General features: G+C 57.2%; 3 protein-coding genes across 4 annotated transcripts in view; 2 read left to right on the top strand and 1 right to left on the bottom strand.

Annotated features, from left to right (window-relative positions):
• Positions 1-18,821, top strand: part of R3HDM4 (R3H domain containing 4) — a 64,204-nt gene that overhangs the window by 6,516 nt on the left and 38,867 nt on the right. The gene's annotated exons all lie outside the window — the stretch shown is intronic.
• On the top strand, positions 163-11,857 carry TMEM259 (transmembrane protein 259). Of its 2 annotated transcripts, none has more exons than XM_065745992.1 (11): positions 163-596; positions 3,422-3,688; positions 3,966-4,080; positions 5,463-5,573; positions 6,454-6,576; positions 6,918-7,018; positions 7,547-7,604; positions 7,733-7,816; positions 8,294-8,426; positions 8,771-8,870; positions 9,582-11,857. In XM_065745992.1, exons 1-11 carry the CDS (start codon positions 375-377, stop codon positions 10,428-10,430), a joined length of 2,163 nt encoding a protein of 720 aa, XP_065602064.1. In that variant the 5' UTR covers positions 163-374; the 3' UTR covers positions 10,431-11,857. The 2 variants fall into 2 exon arrangements, with proteins under 2 accessions (XP_065602064.1, XP_065602063.1); XM_065745991.1 differs by having other exon boundaries at positions 3,966-4,134.
• Positions 12,168-17,375, bottom strand: GRIN3B (glutamate ionotropic receptor NMDA type subunit 3B). Its single transcript, XM_065745835.1, has 9 exons — positions 16,950-17,375; positions 15,558-16,144; positions 14,415-15,465; positions 14,094-14,239; positions 13,859-13,974; positions 13,605-13,756; positions 13,343-13,507; positions 13,191-13,258; positions 12,168-13,102 (listed from the first exon to the last, which is right to left on the bottom strand). The coding sequence occupies exons 1-9, from the start codon at positions 17,373-17,375 to the stop codon at positions 12,814-12,816; spliced, it is 3,000 nt and encodes a 999-aa protein (XP_065601907.1). The 3' UTR covers positions 12,168-12,813.

Raw genomic sequence — 18,821 nt, 5'->3', positions numbered from 1 at the left:
TCTCATCCATTCCGCTCAGCATCTATCCTTTGCACAGAAATTTGGGTTTTTCTGCGCTCAAACTCGCTCCAACCGCGCGCGGTGCACGGCGGGAGAGCCTGTGCTTTGCATATCGGGGCGGGGCCATTATCCGCCCTCCGCCGTCCCACCGTTCCCCGCGGTGCGCACCGGAAGATGGCGGCGCGGCGCTGAGCGGCCCCGCGAGGAAGAGGAGGAGGGACCGCGGCGCTCCGGGCCGCCCATGGCCGCGGGGCCGTCTCGGGAACCGCGTCCCGTCCGCGTCGCTCCGCCGCGGGGCCGCGCCGAGCCCGAGGGCCGCTGAGCTCCGCGCGGGGTGGGGGAGGCCGGGCCGCGCTCTCCCGTAAGGCCCCGCCATGTCCGAACCGCAGCCCCACGGCCACCACCCCCCGCCCAACCACACCGGGCCGGGGGGGGGCACCAACCGGGGCGGGAGGAACGCGGCCCTCAATCAGAACCCTCTGATCAACGTCCGCGATCGCCTCTTCCACGCGCTCTTCTTCAAGATGGCAGTGACCTACGCGCGCCTCTTCCCGCCCTCCTTCCGCCGCGTCTTCGAGTTCTTCGTGCTGCTCAAGGTGAGGGGCCCTGGGGGGGGCAACGTGAGGGTCCTGAGCGCTGCTGGTTGCTGTGGCCTCGTCCCCGCTGGAGGCGTCCTGTCTCGCGTGGGGTGAAGGCTGTCCGCGGTTTTTGTCGTAGTCAGGTCGAGGGAGGTGATCCTCCCCCTCTGCTCTGCCCTGGTGAGGCCTCGTCCGGTTCTGGGCTCCCCACTATATAAAAAAAAAAAAGACAGGGATCTCTCGGAAAGAGTCCAGCCGAGAAATCCAACAAAGTAACTTGACACATGGATGGAAATTCCGGAGTGAGTGACAGCTCCGGTGGTCGTAGGGTTAAAGCTAAAAGTAAATTTCCAGATGTTAAGGGGATCACGTTATGTCGCCAGCAGATCTGCCTCCTTATCTTCACAGACTCCCCCACTGAGTTGCAAACAGCAATTCCACTTATCTTCTCTGCACCCTCCATTGTGTTGTAAATAACCACCCTACCCACCACTGCGTTGTCCTTATCTTCATGGGACCACCCTTGTCTTGAGTTGCAAACAGTAGCTCTCTTCAGCAGTGGTCCCTGAGTTTCTTCTAAAGATGTGATGCCTGGTTTAGATTCAGTCCAGTTCAGTTCCTTGATTCAGGTGGGCCACGAAGATGGTGAAGGGCCTGGAGGATCTCCCCAGTGAAGAAAGGCGGAGCGAACTGGGTCTGTTCTTGAGAAAAGAAGACTGAGAGGGGACCTGATCAGGCTGCCCAGGGGGGTTGTGGGGTCTCCTTCTCTGGAGATATTCAAGACCTGCCTGGATGCCTACCTGTGTGAGCTGGTGTAGGGAGCTGCTTTGGCAGTGGGGTTGGACTCGATCATCTCTTGAGGTCCCTTCCAACCCCTATGATTCTGTGATTCATGGAGCGGCCGGAGCTGAGTTTTGAGGGGTCTGGAAGAGAAGAGCTCACCCATGGGGATCAGGATGCTCTGGGAGAGGTGAAGTGCTGCCCTGTGACTTCCAGAGCTCCCCTTGCCTTCTCTGGAAATAAAAGAGGGGGGCTGCCAGAGTGCTTGTGCCATGGGTTGCTAAAATCCAGCCACTTAAAGCATGAAAACATTGAGGATGCTCTGTGTCATGCTGCATAGACACTCTTTTCTCCCTGCCCAGGTGCTTTCATGCAGTGCAGCCAGGGGAACTTCCTTCTGCCACCTGCTTTTAATCGAAGCACACTGAGAAGATAAAAGTATTAGCAGAGGAGATCTTTACTCCCACCCTTGGGGTTAGCAGGCAGTTGTGCTTTCAGCCCACCCACGGCTCTACATGAGGCCAAGTCTGTGTGCTGTGCTTGGCACTCTGGCACTGCTCCTGGTTGGCTTTGTCACCATTTCTCCTCCACCAGGGATCTGTTCACAGAATTGGAGGGGTTGGAAGGGTCCTCTAGGGATCATCGAGTCCAACCCCCCTGCCAGGATAGGTTCCCTGATCCAACTCCTGTTTTGAGATCACCTTCCCCAGCTTCCTCCTGTGCAGCTCCTCTACAGGTGTGACATTACCTGCCTGTTTATCCATAACAAAGGAACAATACATGACAAGGACAGGTACTTTAATCAAGGAGCATCTCAGTGCAGTTTGAAAGTGAGTGTGTGAAGCAGGGCCATGCCACTTACAGACAGGTGTTCTTTGGACCCTGTTGGGTAACTTCATTATAGAAAGTGGGTTTTATTGTTTTACTTTGTTTTGCTGTTCCTTGGATGGAAAGCTTCTTTCAGTAAGGAGTGACCTGCTCCAGCCTGAAATATCTTTTCAATGGAGGTCCCGTTGCTCGGTGGCAGGCTGGTGGTTGTCTGGACTGTGGCCCAAATGCATGCTCTTAAAGCAAGCCATTTTGTTCTGATAACAATACTCCTTTGCAACCCAACTCTTGGCATAGGGTGGCAGTGGTTCTTGCTGCTGCTTTGGGTGTGTTCCTCCTCTTGGTGCTGTGATGCTGAAACCCCACAGCCTGGAGCACACCTCTGTCGCTCTGGATGTGGCACAAACCCAGGTAATTGCAGGTAGTCCTCTGCAGGGCTCAGCCTTTTATTTTGTGATGTTTGTTTTCCTTCTGTGGTTAACATCTGCTTGGTTGAGCAGAAATCAAACACAGATTTATCTCAGTGTTTTATGACCTTTCTGAAAAAAGCTTGGGTTGCCTTTCCTCGTGGTTGGGTTGAGTTAGCAGCGGATCTGTTTACAAAAGCCATGAATTTCTTTCATCTGTGGGTTGGCAGTTTTTTTCCAGGCAGTGCTTTGGCACTTTGAAATGAGGGAGGATTCAGTAGGAAGTCGTCTGCAGGCAGCCTGCTCTGTACCTGTGCTGGATTGCTGCCTGAGCTCAGAAGGAAGTGCTGTGTCCTCATACACACGCAGGCAAGGCAGTGGGCACTTCACACGTGGTTTTGTGCAAGTCAGCACTTCTTTGACCCCAGGCAGTGTATATATTAACATGGCAGCATGCCTCTGGGTGACAGCCAGCTGCACTCAGCTCCAGCACGGTGCAGTAACAGAGAAGTTTTGGTCAAAGGCACCTTGGGAGCTCTCGTTCCCAGGAAAAGCTTTGGGCTGAGAGGTGTTTACCTCAGAAAGACGAGGTTTCAGCTGGTTAGCAAGGTATCAAAGGGACAAAGTACAAAGGGAGCATTATATAATCTGTGGAGCTGGAGGAGAAGTTGATTTGGGGCTGCTTTATGCAAACGGAGCTGGGGTTGGAAAGCTTAAAAGCTCTCAACCACCCGTGTCTGAAGGAGAGATGGGTGAGACAGGGCAGCACATCAACAGGCAACGTTTGGTTGTGCTGACGGTCTCTGCTTTGTCTCCTGCTGTGTGTAGGCTCTCTTTGTGCTCTTCATCCTGGCTTACATTCACATCGCCTTCTCCCGCTCGCCCATTAACTGCTTGGAGCACGTCAGGGACAAATGGCCACGGGACGGCATCCTGCGGGTGGAAATACAGCGCAACTCCAGCAGGGCCCCCATCTTCCTGCAGTTCTGTGGTGCTGAGAAGTTCCCAGGAATGGTGGTTGAGCCCACGGCTGAGGAAGAGGAGGAGGAAGAGGAGGAGATGACTGTGGATATGTTTGAAAACAGCTCTATCAAGGTGAAGATGCGTTCCCTGTGTACACAGGGGGAGGTGGGCGTGGGTTTGGGTGGGGGCAGTTTGGTGCTGATGCTGTGGATGTGCTGTGGTCCCTCTGTGTGCCCTCAGACACTCAGAATGTGTGTGTTCCCTCAGTTTTTCCTGTTGAGCTTTTGACACTTTAAGAAAGCAACAGAAAATGACCTCGCTCGTCTTCCTGTTGGAGGCAGAGGGCACAGAGGGAGCACTCGAGTCTGCTGCTGCTAACCTGACTTCCTCTGCTGCTGTTTCCCAACAGTTTGAGCTGGATATAGAGCCCAAGGTGTTCCTCAAACCATCCCGGATGAGCAGCACCGAGGCGCTGGCCCACAATGAAAGCCAGGAGTTCTCATTTAGTGAAGCAGCCACTAAAGGTATGCAGCCTCTGCGGGAGACTGTGTCCGAGTTTGAGATGCTAGCCAGAGCAGGTAAAGACAACTTTCACTGCTATCTGTGCTCTCTCCTTTCCCTGCATCTTCCCTGCACTTCTCCTGGCTTCCCTGGGCCTGCACTTAGCAACCTTAATTGTCCCCTGGCTATCCCTGTTGCTTTAACCTGTGGTGAATCTTGTCACTCCCTACACCAGATCTATGGTGGCATGTTTCCTTTTGGTGGAGGGAGGCTGGGAGTTGGGTGGGTGCATCTGGGCTGTCATATTTGCTGGAGCCTTCTGGTCTGGCATCATGTTTCTGCAGCAATCAGTGCCAGGTATGTCAGATGAATGTAAACCTCCTTCTTCTGAGCAGTTCTGTGTTTGCTGTCCTCTTGAGACCTGCGAGGATCCAACTGACAGTGCACATTCCTCACTGTATTAACATTTTTTTGGGTCCCTGAGTCAACACCAGTGCCTGGAAGAGCAAACTAATCCTGAAAGCCACCGAGCGAGTTGGGGTAGATTGCGAGATTCAGTGTTGCTAGTCTGCATCATCCAAAGTATTGTCCTGCTCTGTCCTTCTCCTTGTCTCAGCACTGCTTGAGCTGCAGATGTTTTGTAAACCCTTCGTGGAGATTCAGTGTCTCAGAGTTATTTAAAGTAGGATTCCAGTGTTAGGAAACTCTCATTGCTTAGGGGAGGAAATCTATTGAAGACAAAACGAAAACCTGGTGAAACACAAATGGCAATTGGGTTTTTGTCTGTCACCTCCACTCTCTGTCCTGGAAACACTGGAATTCTTTGCTCTGTGGTGCATTGTGAGACTGGACATCACAGCAGCACTGTTTCCTTGGTCTCACAGAGTTTTGCTTGATGCTGATCCAGAACTCATTAGTCCTGTATTTGAGACCATTAAGTCTCTTAAGACTGGGCGATGTTTAAGTGTTTCTGGTGCAATACCTTAATTAACAGTTGCTTAAGTTCTGTAAGAGAGTCATACTGTACAGTGCTGTGTACAGTGATGGAGTGTGCCTTGATTTGCTGAACACCAAACTGGAAATGATCCAGCAACGTGGAGGGAGGGAGGGTTGTGCCCCTTCTTAACGTAGCTAGACAATTCCAGCATTTGCATTATTTTTCCAGCTCTTCTGTGATGTGAGCACACCACGTTGAACGTTTAGACAGAGTGCATTCCCATGGTGAGATGATCTGTGGTACAACAAAGTGATTCTGTCGTCAATACTTCAACGCTTTATTTTCCCTTGAGCTTAAAAACCATCTCATAGTGGCAACTGAAGGCAAAGCAAACAGGAGAGCCCGTTTCTTCTTGCTGACTGTCTGCATACCCTTCTGTTGAGTCTCCCTTCCCACCCTTTCTTGCAGTGTGGCCACAGGAGGAGTACATTGTGGAGTACTCCTTGGAGTATGGGTTCCTGCGCCTGTCCCAGAGCACGCGCCAGCGCCTCAGCATCCCTGTGATGGTGGTGACTTTGGGTGAGTGAGGGAGCCAGCCTGCTCCAGCACCCTGGCAGAGAGATATCTGCAGAGATGCATGCTGGCAGCTCCCTTCCAAACTTCACGTGCATGTCTTCTTTAGTCTCGTGGAAACTGTTTTATAACAGTTGATGGCGCTCACTTGCCACGCAGGAGAGCTGCTTTATGGAGTGGTTATTGCTTTAGCAGGTCACACCCTTTTCAAGAGGAGTGCTGGAGCCTGTTCTGGTGCCTGAACCATCACGTCACATCTAGCATAGCTTTCTCATTGAAGAAAGAGCCACTGATAACTGCCTGTTTACTGATGGAGGCTTTCCAGTTCACCTAGAAAAGTTCCTGCATGAGTATCTTAGTCATTTATTGAAAGATAAAGCCCAGAAAGAAACTGTTTTTTACTTGGATTTGGGGTATTTTTTACAGGCTGATCAGTGTACAGTAGAATACGTGTGTGTGCTTCGTTAGTGCCCAATCTGTGTGGAGGTGCTGGGGGGTGGGTGAGGTTGTGGCCTCAGCAGCACTGTGCAGAGCCCAGCCTGGTCCCTCCCAGCCCCTCTGAGCTTCACACACACTTGTTCTCTGGGCTGTTACTTGAGGGTGTGCCCCCTTTTTTTTTTTACTGGGGGTGCAGTCCAAGCCCAGGAGACCAATTCCCTGTATGTGTATGGCAGTGGAGAGTGTGACAGCCCAGATGGATTTCTTGAAGCCTGATTGGCATTAGCATTTTACCAGCATGGCTATATTTGTCAGGGTGTGACATTTGGCCTCCTGGTCCTGCCCAGTTCAGTTACAGTGCCAAAGGTTCGAGTGCAGTTGCAAGTCTTGCATGGCTGTGCTCACATTTGAAAAGCATCAGGTGTAACTGCCCTTCTCTTCTGCCTAGATCCTACCAGGGATCAGTGCTTTGGGGATAGGTTCAGTCGTCTGTTGCTGGATGAGTTCCTGGGTTATGATGACATCCTGATGTCAAGTGTCAAAGCCTTAGCTGAAAATGAAGAAAACAAAGGTAAGACTTGGAGGAACCACTTGAGCAGAGTGAGTGCTGCTTTTCCACGGGTGCACGGATATCATCTTCTGACTTTGAGTGTTCTCTAACCCAGGGAACAGCTCACTGTGTTACGTAGGGATGTTATTGCTGAGGACAAAATGAAATAGGAGAGAGGAGACATCTGCAAACGTGATTTCCTATGGCCTTACTGCACTGCATAACAATAAGAGTGCGTGTGTGAAGCAGTGTTGGCACAGATCTCAGGCATCACAACTTATTTCTTCCGAGGACACTGGAAAGTTTGCTCTGTGAGTTAGCTCCACTGGGACTGCCTGGTTTATTTGTTTGCTTGGTTGCAGGTTTCCTTCGTAACGTGGTGTCTGGGGAGCACTACCGCTTTGTCAGCATGTGGATGGCTAGGACGTCCTACCTGGCAGCATTTGTCATCATGGTCATATTTGTAAGTAAGGAGGAGCTGGACTCTGAGCCCAGCTATCAGCACGTGGGCAAGATTTGCTGTTACAGTAGAGGCCTGAGCTCATACCTGCTGTTACAGCTAAGCTGGTGGAGTTCTGCTCTACTTTTTTTCCCCCCTCCTCTAATGTGGGCATTTGATAGTCCTAAAAGTGAAGAGCATATTGTGGCCAATGAAGGAAGAAATGAAAATAACACAGACATTTTGTCAGACATTTTGAGCTGCTGGGAGGAGCACAGATGCAGAATGGGAAGAAACCTCAGTTCCGGCTCTGTTTGCTTTGGCCTCAGCTCAAATATTCAAAATCAGTCTCTTTGCAAACAAATTACTTACTGTCTATTTCACTGCAGTAATACGAAGATGAATTGCTGTTTGTGAAGTCCTAATTGCTCTGTGAGAAATTGGCCTGCATAGCTCAAACTAACAAATGTGGGATATGCACATGACGAGTCCGAGCTCGCCCATCTGAGCTGTGCTGTGGTTCTGACAGTTTTTTCTGTTCTGCTGTTTCAGACTCTGTCTGTTTCGATGCTGCTGCGCTACTCACACCACCAGATCTTTGTCTTCATTGGTAAGCACTCTCTGAGGGATTTAAGGTGTGCTGGGAACGTTGCAGTGCTCTGAATGTGGAGTGATGTAGGGGTGGAGGGTTCCTTGGCTTTGTGTTCTCTCTGTGTTACACTGTTCTCCTTCTTGCAGTTGACCTGTTACAGATGCTGGAAATGAACATGACAATTGCATTCCCTGCAGCTCCTCTGCTCACTGTCATTCTGGCTCTAGTGGGTAAGGACACACTCACTCCTTGTCTGTGTGCTGCAAGGCCCTCTGGGATCCATAGGAAGTGTAATTCCCTCTTCTGACCTGGTCACAGCAGGTGGCCAGTGTGTGTGCCCTTCACAAGATGGAAGGCTCTGGAATTTGATGGCATAGTGAGCTGCATTGTCATTCTGAGTCCCCTAGAAAAGCTGTTTATTTGGAAATCACATAAACTGAAGCTTTGTCCACGTCTCACTTCAGTTCATTCAGATTCACGCTTTCTGTAACCACATCTCATCAGCATAATTTGAGTTTTAAGGAGCCAATCAAAACCACTGAAATCTCTGCTAGGCAGAGCTGATCCTCTGTCTGCATAGTGACTTCAGTCAGCAGTGCAACTTGACTGTAGCTGTTGCTTTAAACAGGGATTGTTGTGAGTTTTTTTTGCCATGCCATTATGCAGCCCTGCAACGTGCTGATGTCAGACCCCTCTCTGTCCTGTAGGTATGGAGGCCATCATGTCAGAGTTCTTCAATGACACCACAACTGCATTTTACATCATCCTCATCGTGTGGCTGGCTGACCAGTATGATGCTATCTGTTGCCACACCAATACGAGTAAGAGGCATTGGCTCAGGTAAGAGGACTTCACCTCGCTGCAGCTCCCAGTCTGTGGTGGGAGCCTTCTTCAGATCTCAACCAGGAGGTTGAGAGCTTCTGTGTATCTCCTTGGGAGCTGTCCTATGTGTCACTGGGTCCAAAGTGCACTTATTTCTGCTTTGGGACTCGAGCAGGGGTGTCAGGAATCACCCCTACCCTTTGTTTTGCTCTACTTAAGACCTGTGAAGCAGTGCTAATTAATTAGTATCCACTAATGGAGTTCTGCACCTCCCTGTACCACCTCAAAATAGAGTTATGATTAGAAAGAAACTCAGATCTGCCACGGCCACTGATGTATCCTGATACTGCTTTTCTGTGCAGGTTCTTTTATCTGTACCACTTTGCCTTCTATGCCTACCACTATCGGTTCAACGGGCAGTACAGCAGCCTGGCTCTGGTCACCTCGTGGCTGTTCATCCAGGTGAGTAGCTGCTCTTATTGCTGCACCCACATCTGGGGGCAGGTGACATCCTGTGAGTTCAGCCCTGGTCACTGCAGCCCTCGGAAGGGGGGGGGTTCTGCCTACCTGCAGTTGAAACTGGCAGCAGGACAGCTGGTGTGAGTAATCAGCCATGTCAAAAAGTGATGCAAAGGAACTGAGGTTTTGGGCTCAATCAGATTCTGTGTCGAACTGCTTGAGTTTGGAAGTGGAGTGACATGGGGAGGCTGTCACACTGCAGGACTTTGGTCACTGGCTCGCAGACAGCAGGCTGATGTCAAGTGAGCTTTGGGAACTGTTAGGGAAGGATTCCTAGCTCATCCCTGGAATGAATCCCATTGAGAATCTCCTGTGCAGTGGCTGAGGAGTGGAGCAGATCTGTGCTGACCTGCTCCCTCTCTGCTGTGAGATGCAGGCAGAGAGCTGAAGTTGGGCCAGAGGTGAATGCCTTTAGCCTTGCTCTCACCTCTGCAAAGGAAGGGGAGTTGTACTCCATCACCTGTCTTCAGAGCTCTTCGAGTTGCTCTCTGACAGCAGTTTGCAGCCCTAATAGAAGGGATCAATCTTTGCAAAGGAAGAGAATTTAGATGCTCTTACTGTTTTTACATAGGGATGAAAGAGTAGTTTAGGGGGGTATGCCTAGGCTTGTCACTCAGTCCTGATGAGTGATTCCTCTCCCTTTACCATCTCCAGCATTCAATGATTTACTTCTTCCACCACTACGAGCTGCCAGCTATCCTCCGGCAGATCCGGATCCAGGAGATGCTGCTGCAGAACCAGCAGGTGGGCCAGGGCACTCAGACAGCACTCCAGGACAACCTCAACAACAACACTACCCCAGCTGGGGCGGACGTGGGGGGCCACCAACCCCACCTGGCTGCTGGCCCATCCGGGGAGAGCAGCAGCCCAGCAGTGCTGGCCCCTGGTGATGCCTCCAGCGTCATCGCCACCGCCGCAGCCACTTCAGTTGGGAGTGACCTCAACTGGGTCGCTGAGACAGCTGCCATCGTCACGGAGGCTTCATTTCTTTCTGACCTGAGCTCTACCCTCCTGGAGCCCAACGTGGTGCACGAAGCTGTGGCTGCTGGGAGCCCTCAGGACGCTGCTGCTGCCTCCAGCTTGCTCGCACGCATCCGGGTGAGCAGCGACCACCCGGACACTGCTGTGGGCTCCATCACTATCGAAGTCACTTCAGCATCTGTGGTCGCTGCTGCAGATGGTCCCTCTGCCACAGAGGTGGCTGCAGCTCCAGCCCCTGTCCCCGTGCAGGAGGATGGGGCCTCCATCCCCAGCCCTCCCCCTGCAGAGCAGACTGAGGCTGCGGAGAGCTCGGGCAGCCAAGCAAAGCCCAGTGGCAAGAACTGCATTGTGAATGGCACTGTGGCACAGTCCCCTCCGGCTTTTGTGGAGAACACTGATCAGGACAAACTCTTGGGCTGTGCTCTTGGGGACCGGGGAGAGAGCAACCCTTGCCCAGCACCAGTGGATAGTACAGCTAGCTCTGGGCCTTGCTCGGAGCCAGACTTGAGGAGCCTGTCTTGAGTCCTCATTACTGTCACTCTGGACTGCCAGGAAGGCGTTTGGATTTCGTTTGTTACTATTTCTCACTTCACCATCATCCTTAACCCATGAATTCCTCTTAATGGAGGCAGAGCAGCTGGGACAGAGAAAAAGATGCTGCAGTGAACTCCCCAGAGAAAAACACGTGTGCACTGTGAGGCTGGTGGGACTGCTCAGAGCCAGATCCTCCCTGCAGGGAGAAGAGAGTAAGGGCACATCCCTCTGCCTGCAAGGCATCAGAGGAGCCTTGTGCCACTGTGGGTGAGCAGGCTGGCCGTGTCCTCCGTGCTGTCACTGTGCTGTCATGGCTCTTTCTTGCCCCCTGAGGTTGTGTTGGCAGTCTGTGGGCGTTGCTTGCAAACATGAGCTGATTTGTGACAAACCACGTGTGTGCACAGTGACTCTCTGGTTGTAATAGCAACTGTGTGTGAGCAGGGAGAGCATCTTCAGCCACCAAGGGGAGAGCAGCTGAGGAGAAAACAAGTCACCTTCCCTTTCCTAGGGGAAGAGAAGCTCAGTGCCTCCCCCCAACACTGGAGCTGCTCACACCAGAGCAAAGCTGGGTAATAACCAAAGCAGAAACTGCATTTTTAGCCCCATTAGATTTTTTTCCCCTGACATTAAACTTCCTTTAGTCAGTGGGTTTAAGGGTAGAAGTGACCAGGTCCAGGTTAGAGCATCCACCCGAGGAAGGACACGTTTATCTGTGCTTGGAAGCAGTAGAGGAGTTATTCGACCCTGGAGAGGTGATGTCCCCTTCTGCTGGTGACTGCAAGAGCCTGGTGAGTTTGGCCCTTCCTCAGTGTGTGTGTAAAGCAGGAGCTCCTGCCACAAGCAAATGCTATCAGTTAAAAACCTCTGGGAGCTGACCTGTAGCCTCAGTTGTGGAGGAGGAGGGCAGCAGCTCTGTCTATACAGCTCTGCTTTCAGCAGCTGCAGGTGAGCTAGTTAGTTTTTCAGTGCCTTGTCCCTTCGATGGGACACGTTTGTGTTTTAAGATCAGCCCCCATCCCTGAGGAGAGATCGGCGTCGTGCTGGCTCAACTGTTGCATGAGATGATGATTTAGCAAAGAACCAAAACACTAAAGAGAAATTTCAGCTGATTTTTTTTTTCCCCTCATTTCCCTGGCAGCAGAGGTGGAGCTTGGGTTTGTGCCCCAGCCCTGTGTCCTGCACCCTGGCTCGATTGGACCCAGGTGGGGATCTCTGCTTGCAGGTAGAGCAGGACTCCTGCAGAGTGATGCAGGAGAGTGCCATGACTGCAGGGCTGGGAGGAGAGCAGCTCAGGGAGAAACTGCTGGGAGGAGGTGGGGGAGGGGAAGGGGCTTGGGCTCTGTGGGGCCTGCAGCCTCCCAGCAGCATCGCTGTGCCCCTCTCAGAGGTCTCTCGTGGGCACTGCCACAGCTTCCACCAGGAGTGGGTTTCCGTGTTGGCAGCACGGGGACTCACAGCCCTCTGTCTTCATTTTCTCTGCACTTCCCACCCGGGTGCTGCCCCGTTTTTTCTCTTCTTGTGTCACTGAGCCCTGGGCACTGCTCTCAGGGCTTCTGGACCCTTCTGCAGCCTCCTTCCTGGGAGGGCTGGGCAGCGAGACAAGGGCACAGACCTTGTCTCACTCCTGGGCACAGATGTTACAAGGAGTAACTGTAGGCTTTTAAGAGGAGCGGGAGGGGAAGGTGGGGAAACAAACCAAATCATTTGATGAATGAGGAGTAGAGTCCATTCTATTTAATGTACAAAATGTGTTTGTATATAATAATAAATATTATATCTAACAGCTGCTCGGTGCTGTCCTGCTAGCACTGGGATGGGGTCCTGCTGGAAGGTGAGGATCCTGGAGGGGGGCTGAGCTCAGGCCCCCACTGCTGTGCTCACCAGTGCATCCTCTGCACAAGGAGGAGGCTGCAGGGAGGGAGGACGTGCCTGTGGCATCCCTGGCTGCTGCCAGCCAGCCCAGGCCCTTCCAGTTGGACTTAGTTCTTCCCTCTGCTGCCTCGGATGGAGGTGAGTGCACTGAGCCTGCGCTCTTCTCCACGCAGCCTGAGGAAGGGCCAGCACTGGTGATGTCTGTCCTTCCCCCCCAGGGCCCCGTGCTCTCTGGTTGTGGCTCCGGAGCTCAGCCTGATGTCAGCTCCCTGCTGCTGGCTCTTCGGGGGCCAGGCTCTCAGCCCTGACCCTGGGGCTGCTCCCTCCTCCTGGGCTCGGGGTGTGGGGGTCTCCTGTGACTGCTGAGCCCCGTGGGCTGCTGTGCTGGGGCAGGGCCGTCAGCTGTACTCTGAGCCCTGCTCCTTTCACTGTGCAGCTGGAGGAGAAAACCGCAGGCTTGCTTTTTCTCCTGTTACCCCCTTCAGCCCCCACCCCGTGCTCACCTGTCCTCCTGGCTTTGCCCTGTGCTTGATGCTGGGGCCTGGCTGCCCCTGGCCGTGCCCAGTGCTGACATCAGCTCACTCTTCCTCAGCAGTGCTGCACGCAGCTGCTCCCGCATCGCCTCGATCTTCTCCTCCAGCTCCTGCAGCTCGCTCTCACCCCCTGCTCCCTCCCCCTGCACCACCCCATTGCTGGGGGGGCCCGGGGGACCCTCGGGGGTGTCCAGCTGAAAGCGCACCCGCCGCACCTCCTTCTGTCCCTGCGCTGGGTTCTGCTGGGGGCTGTGCCTGGGGGAGGAGAGGGGTTGGGGTCGATGGGCTCCTCCAGAGCTGCGGGGAGGAGGAGAGGGGCAACGATGCTTACACCATACTTTACCTCTGCTCCAGGCGCAGCTTCTGCCTCCTCTGCTCCTCCGTGCCCATGTTGAGAGCGCGGTGGATTTTCTGCAGGGCAGGGGGAAGGGCGATGAGGGAGGTGTGGGAGCTGTGGGAGGGAGGAAGGCAGCGTCCCCCCCTCCTCCTCCTCACCTGGCTGGTGTGCAGCCAATAGCTGAAGCGCTTCTTGCGGCGGATGCGGGGCAGGATGAGGCGGTAGAAGGCGTGCTCACCCAGCGAGGTGAGCAGCGCACCGCCCAACCCGATGCACAGCAGCACAAACAGCCCCGAGAAGTGATAGATCCCCATCTGCAGGGTCTGTGGGGTTGGGAGGAGTCATCGGGGGGGGGGGGGGGGGAGGTGGGTGGTGGGGAGGGGACAGCTGCAGAGCCCCCACCCCGTCCTGGACCCCCACCTCAGTGACAGCGAAGACGCGCTTGCCGCAGGGCACCATGCGGTACCACTTGTCGTGCAGCAGGTCCATGAAGCCGGCCGACTTGTAGCGGCTGATGTACTCCGACAGCTTGGAGGTCAGCGGTGAGTGCTGGGGGAGGCCGATGCCGTAGCCTGGCCCCCGTGGTCGTGGGGGGGAGGGGTAAAAGAGGCAGAGCTGGGATGGGGGTACGCACCCAGGGACCCCCGCAGCCCCGGTGCTGTGCACCTGCCCACCTTCAATGGCAAAGGGCTTCCCCACGGTGAGCAGCTTGCAGTCGGAGTCGATGGACACCTCGTAGTCCAGCAGGGATTTGTCCATGATGAAGGCGTTGAGCTTGGGGGGTTCCGTCCTGTGCCAAGGTGGGGGGGCTCAGGCGGGGTGGGGCCGCTCCCCTGAGCTGGGGGGTGTGCAGAAAGCGGGGGGGGGGGGGGGGGAACAAGACGGTGCCCCCATACCCCTGACCCTCACTTGAGCATGGTGACGCCGGCGGGGGTGGTGGGGACGTTGTAGCGCCACATGTGCCCGTGCATTTCGGGGAAGCTCTTCTTGATGTACTCCTCGGCGCTGCTCTCCCACACGGTGCCGAAGCGGAAGCCCTGAGAGGGGTGGTGCAGCTGGAAGGGGCACCGTGGCATCAGAAACCCCCCCCCACACGGGGTGATGGCAGCGGGCAGGAGGGGCTGGGACCCCCTGATGAAGCAGCAGCTCCTGCAGGGGGTCTGGCAAGGACACCCCACGAGGAGCCACAGCCATCCCAGCCCCATCCTGCCCCTCCCGCTGAGCTCCCACCTTGGGGTCGTGGATGCCCGAGAGCTCCTCGAAGGTTTTCTCTCCCACCATGACGGCCGCCAGGTTGGCCGTGTAGCTGGAGAGCACCAGGAGGCAGAAGATGGCCCAGAGGTTCATGAGGAAGCGGCCGGTGCAGCACTTGGGCGTCTTGCTGGAGACAGTGCGCCCAAAGAGGATGGCGTAGCAGAGGTTGAGGGCTGAGGAGTAGGAGAAGATCTTCATGCGGTTGCGGCCGTGGGGGGTCATTCCATAGGGGCTCTTCCACTCGTAAAGGGTGAGGAAGAGTGCGGTCATGTGCAGGGCCACGAAGATGCCCACCCACGTGGTCCAGTGCAGTGGCCACATGAAGGCCCCGATGGGCGACGCCGTGTCCTTGGTCCTCACCAGGATGCCCAGGCTGGTGGAGAAGAAGGGGCTGGTGAAGTCGATGACTTTGCTGCGCGCCGAGTTGATGCTGAAGGAGGTGACGGCCATGTGGGCCGCGCCGCTGAGCAGGTCCCCCACCAGCCCCGTCCAGCGCCCGTTCTTCCACGCGCCGTATTTCCCATCGCCCACGATGTAGAGCTCGAAGTCGAAGGGCACGTCCTCGGCCAGCCGCTCCAGCAGGTCGATGCAGTACCCATAGCAGCACTTCTTGTACTCGCGCGGCACGGAGCCGTTCTCAGCGCTCAGCTCCTCGAAGAGCCCATCCAGCACGGCCGAGTCGTTGGTGCCAGGATCCAGGCACAGCTGCCCAGCGGGGCAGCTCCCGTCCTCATCCACCTCCCGCGTGAAGACGAAGGGATGCTCCACCAACGTCACCACCCGCAGCCGTGCGCGGGCTCCGCCGTTGCCCTCGGGGTGGGCTTTGCGCTGGAGGTGGCTGTGCCACGTGCCCTCCTCCAGCCTCAGCTTGCCGTGCTGCCACGTGCCCACCGTCACCCAGGTGGGCCGTCCCCGCGGGTCGCTCTGCAGGCTCCACACGCGGTACTGCTGCTCCGTCTGCACCCGCGTCCCATCCCGCACCCGCACCGGCCCCGTCCGCCCGTGGAAGGAGGTGTTGGACAGGAACCTGCGGGGAGCGGGGGGGTCATGGAGGGGGGGGGCTTCGCTGGGGGAGAGATGGGCAGGGGGGGGACGGGGTGCCGGCAGCGCGCCGCTCACCGGGACAGGATGAGCCCCGAGGACTCGGCGCTGTCCCCGGGGCGGTCGTTGCAGTTCACCATGGGGGGGTTGAGCGCGAGGTCGGGGCGCACGGCGGCGGCGCTGCCGATGGCGCGGGTCAGCAGCTCCACCGCATCGCTCACGAAGGGCTCCAGCGGCGCGGAGCCCACCTCCCCGAAGGCCAGCAGCCCCGCGGGCAGCCCCTCGCCCTGCAGCTCGGCGGCGTGCAGCGGGGAGCCCAGCACCCAGCGCACCTCCTGCGCCCGCAGCCCCGCGCGCTCCGCTGCCCCGAAGAGCCGCCGTGCGCGCCGCAGGTCACAGCCCAGCACCACGGCGGGGCCGGACAGGGCCCCCAGGTGCTCCCGGTGCTGCCGGAGGCACCGCGCGGCCCTGGGCTCGTGCAGGCAGCGGAGGTCCAGCACGGTGTGCAGGGAGAGCTGCGCGCGGTTGAGGAAGGCGGTGATGTCCCAGGGGCGGCACAGCACCAGCGTGGCTTCGTGCCACTCGTGGGCATGCAGGACGCTGGCCAGCAGCTCTGCCAGCGTCTCCAGCGAGCTCTGCCGGTCCATGTGGAAGTGGAAGGGGCTCTGTGGGCACGAAGGGCGGTGGGTGTGACCCTCTGCTCCGTGCTGTCCGTCCCACCCCATTCTTAGCGCCGCTTCTCAGCAGCGGCGTGGACTGGGGACACGGTTTCCCCCCCCCACCCCCCCCCCGCTGATGCAGCACTGAAGCTGTGCAGAGCCCAGCGGTGCAGGGGGATGCCAGCACCATGCCTGCGTGGCCCCAGCCCTGAGCAGGAGCTGCGAGAGCACAGCTAACACTGAAACAGCCACTGCGTGCTGGGACATGGAGTCACCTTCCCAGCAGTGGAGCAGAGATGTGGCCGAGCCCTACAACAGGTGAAGGAGCCTAAATGCGCCTATGAAGGAGGATAACAGTCCCGAGTGGAGGGGGGGGGGGTCTGACTCCAGGGAGGTGTGGCTGAGGGAATGGAGAGGGACAAACCCACACCCAGGGGCACGGGGCTGGGGCTCTGCTCGGCTGTGAACTGTGGTCCTGGGCTGCCTTGGACTGGGAAGTGGGATTGGGTCGGGACAGTGACGGGGACTGGGACAGAGCCAGGACAAGAGCAGGATGGGGCTCAGGATGAAGCTGGGAAGCTCTGACTCTTCCAGGATGGGAGCCAAGATAGAGCTGGGACAGCGACGAGACGGGAGCCGGGATAGGGGCAGAGATTGGGGCTGGAATGAGGTCTGGGATGGAGCCGGGATAGGGATGGAGGTAGGCAGGGAGCTGGGTGGGATGGAGCCGGGATGGGATGAGGGCGGAGAAGGGGAAGCGGGACCGGGACGGAGCGCTCTCCTTTCGGGTCCCGCCGGGTCGGGCACTTACCTGAGCGCGGAACGGCGGAGCGCGGCCGCTGCCGACGACGCTGACGAAGGGAACGCGCAACGCCGCGGCGAAGAAGTCGATCTGGAGCAGCTCCCGACGGGAGCGGGGCACGGCCAGCACCGCCGCCACGCCGCGCCCCAGCAGCGCCCCGCACAACCACCGCAACAGCGAGGCCGGATCCCGCGCCTCCGGACCGCCCGCCACCACCTCCAGGCTGCGGTTGTACGGCAGCACCGCTCCGGGACCCCCCTCCCCGGGACCCCCACCGGACAGCGCAGCGCGGACGCGGCCGGGGAAGGCGGAGGGCAGCAGCGCTCCCAGGCGCACGGCGGGGCCGGGTCGGGTCGGACCGCGGCAGGGATGCGGGTGCCCCCCCGCAGCCCCCAGCGCGGCCGCCAGCAGCCAGAGCGCCCGCAGCCCCGCCATGGGGCCCCGCGCTGCGCCCGTCGAGCCGGGACGGGGCGGGACGGGGCGGGCCGGAGGCGGGGGCAGCTCCGCCGCGGAGGGGGGGGCCGGGATGGAGCGGGAGCGGCGACGCCAGGAGATCTCCCGGGCCCCGCCCGCCCCGCTGCCTCCGGGCGGGGATGAGCGTCCCCGGGAATCAGCGGGAGGGGACCCCCCGAGGACCCCCGGGCCATCGTGGAGACGTCGCGGGGCGAAGCGGACACCCCGCAACCGAGGCGCGGTGCGGTGCGAGGATTGCTCGATGCCAGGAGCGGAACGCTGCGCTGCCGGGGAGGATGGGGAAGGAGAGGCTGCGCTACGTTAATAGGGAAAAGAAAACGAGCGAGGAAGCCAAGGACCAGCTGGCAAAAATATTGATCATCAGACAAATGTAATGAATCAGAGCTCATGAGTTCCCACAGCGGGTGGGGGAGGGAGGCGGGGGGGACTGGGACAGCGGCAGCCCTGGCGAGGAGCAGCCCCCGGCCCCCAGATGCCCCGTGTGAGCCCCCTGGAGGGGCTGATGTGCGGTGAGAGGGACGGGGACGTGGAGGGCTCGGAGCAGAGCTCAGCTGCAGCCCCGGGGCGGTTTGGGCTGTGCTCTGCAGCCCCACTGTGCCCCCACCCCCCCCGGCTCTGCCCACTGCTCCGTGCTGCAGCCGACCCATGTTGATCCAGAATGTCATAAGCAAAGCGGGGAGGGAGGGAGAAAAGAGAAATGTGGCTTATTAAACTAAAAGCATTATCTCAACGAGCTGGCACTGGAGCGAGCTGCATGGACACTTGTGTTATTAAAGTGCACTTTACATCAGCTGTGCTCAGTTGTGCTGTGCTGAGCCCCGTGCTGGGGCACATGGGGACGGCTGTGCCCTGAGATCCCATACGCTGTGCCCCTACTTCCAGCCCCAAAGAGCCCCTGGGGGCTGCAGGGGCCAGCAGTGGGGTGGGAGCAGCAGGAACAGGGCTGCATCCCTCTGTCATGCCACCCTGTGCTCTGCCTCTGGGGCACACGGATGTTTTGGGGCTTCTGGAGGCTCAGAGAGAGAGCTCTGGGGTGAAGATGACTGAGGGTGAAGGGATGAGAACTCACCTCCCCCCTGCCAGCACTGGGGTGGATGTGATGGCATTGGGGGGAGGGGGGGGTCAAGAGAAACCTCAGGCGCCTTTCACTATAAAAAACAAATCTTTTATGTAAAAAATAAACCTAAACAAAACCCACAACCCCCCGCTGCCGTGCTAGTGACAATACAAAAGGCTGATTCCCCAGAACACCGTGGAAAACAAAGTAGCTGGATCCAAATATATATAAATTGTCAACGTACAAGATCGGAAATAGCACCATGCTTCCCCTGCCCAGCCCCGTGCCCTGGCACAGACACACGCAGAAGGGCACGGGGCCCACAGCTTCAGGATCAGTGCCCCCACTGA

The sequence above is a fragment of the Cyrtonyx montezumae genome, unplaced genomic scaffold (genome assembly GCF_038088225.1).
Source record: "Cyrtonyx montezumae isolate F1298 unplaced genomic scaffold, pur_monq_1.0 scaffold_39, whole genome shotgun sequence".
NCBI lineage: Eukaryota > Metazoa > Chordata > Aves > Galliformes > Odontophoridae > Cyrtonyx > Cyrtonyx montezumae.
The sequence above is the reverse complement of the archived record's forward strand: the minus strand, read 5'-3'. Positions and strand labels throughout refer to the sequence as shown.

Excerpts from the sequence above, each read along its gene's own strand:
- TMEM259 (XM_065745991.1), top strand. The coding sequence starts at position 375 with ATGTCCGAACCGCAGCCCCACGGCCACCACCCCCCGCCCAACCACACC. Across the intron at positions 597-3,421 it reads AGTTCTTCGTGCTGCTCAAG|GCTCTCTTTGTGCTCTTCAT; the intron begins GTGAGGGGCCCT and ends TGCTGTGTGTAG. Across the intron at positions 3,689-3,965 it reads TTGAAAACAGCTCTATCAAG|TTTGAGCTGGATATAGAGCC; the intron begins GTGAAGATGCGT and ends GTTTCCCAACAG.
- GRIN3B (XM_065745835.1), bottom strand. The coding sequence starts at position 17,375 with ATGGCGGGGCTGCGGGCGCTCTGGCTGCTGGCGGCCGCGCTGGGGGCT. Across the intron at positions 15,466-15,557 it reads TCGGGGCTCATCCTGTCCCG|GTTCCTGTCCAACACCTCCT; the intron begins GTGAGCGGCGCG and ends CGCTCCCCGCAG. Across the intron at positions 13,508-13,604 it reads GCGTCTTCGCTGTCACTGAG|ACCCTGCAGATGGGGATCTA; the intron begins GTGGGGGTCCAG and ends CCAACCCCACAG.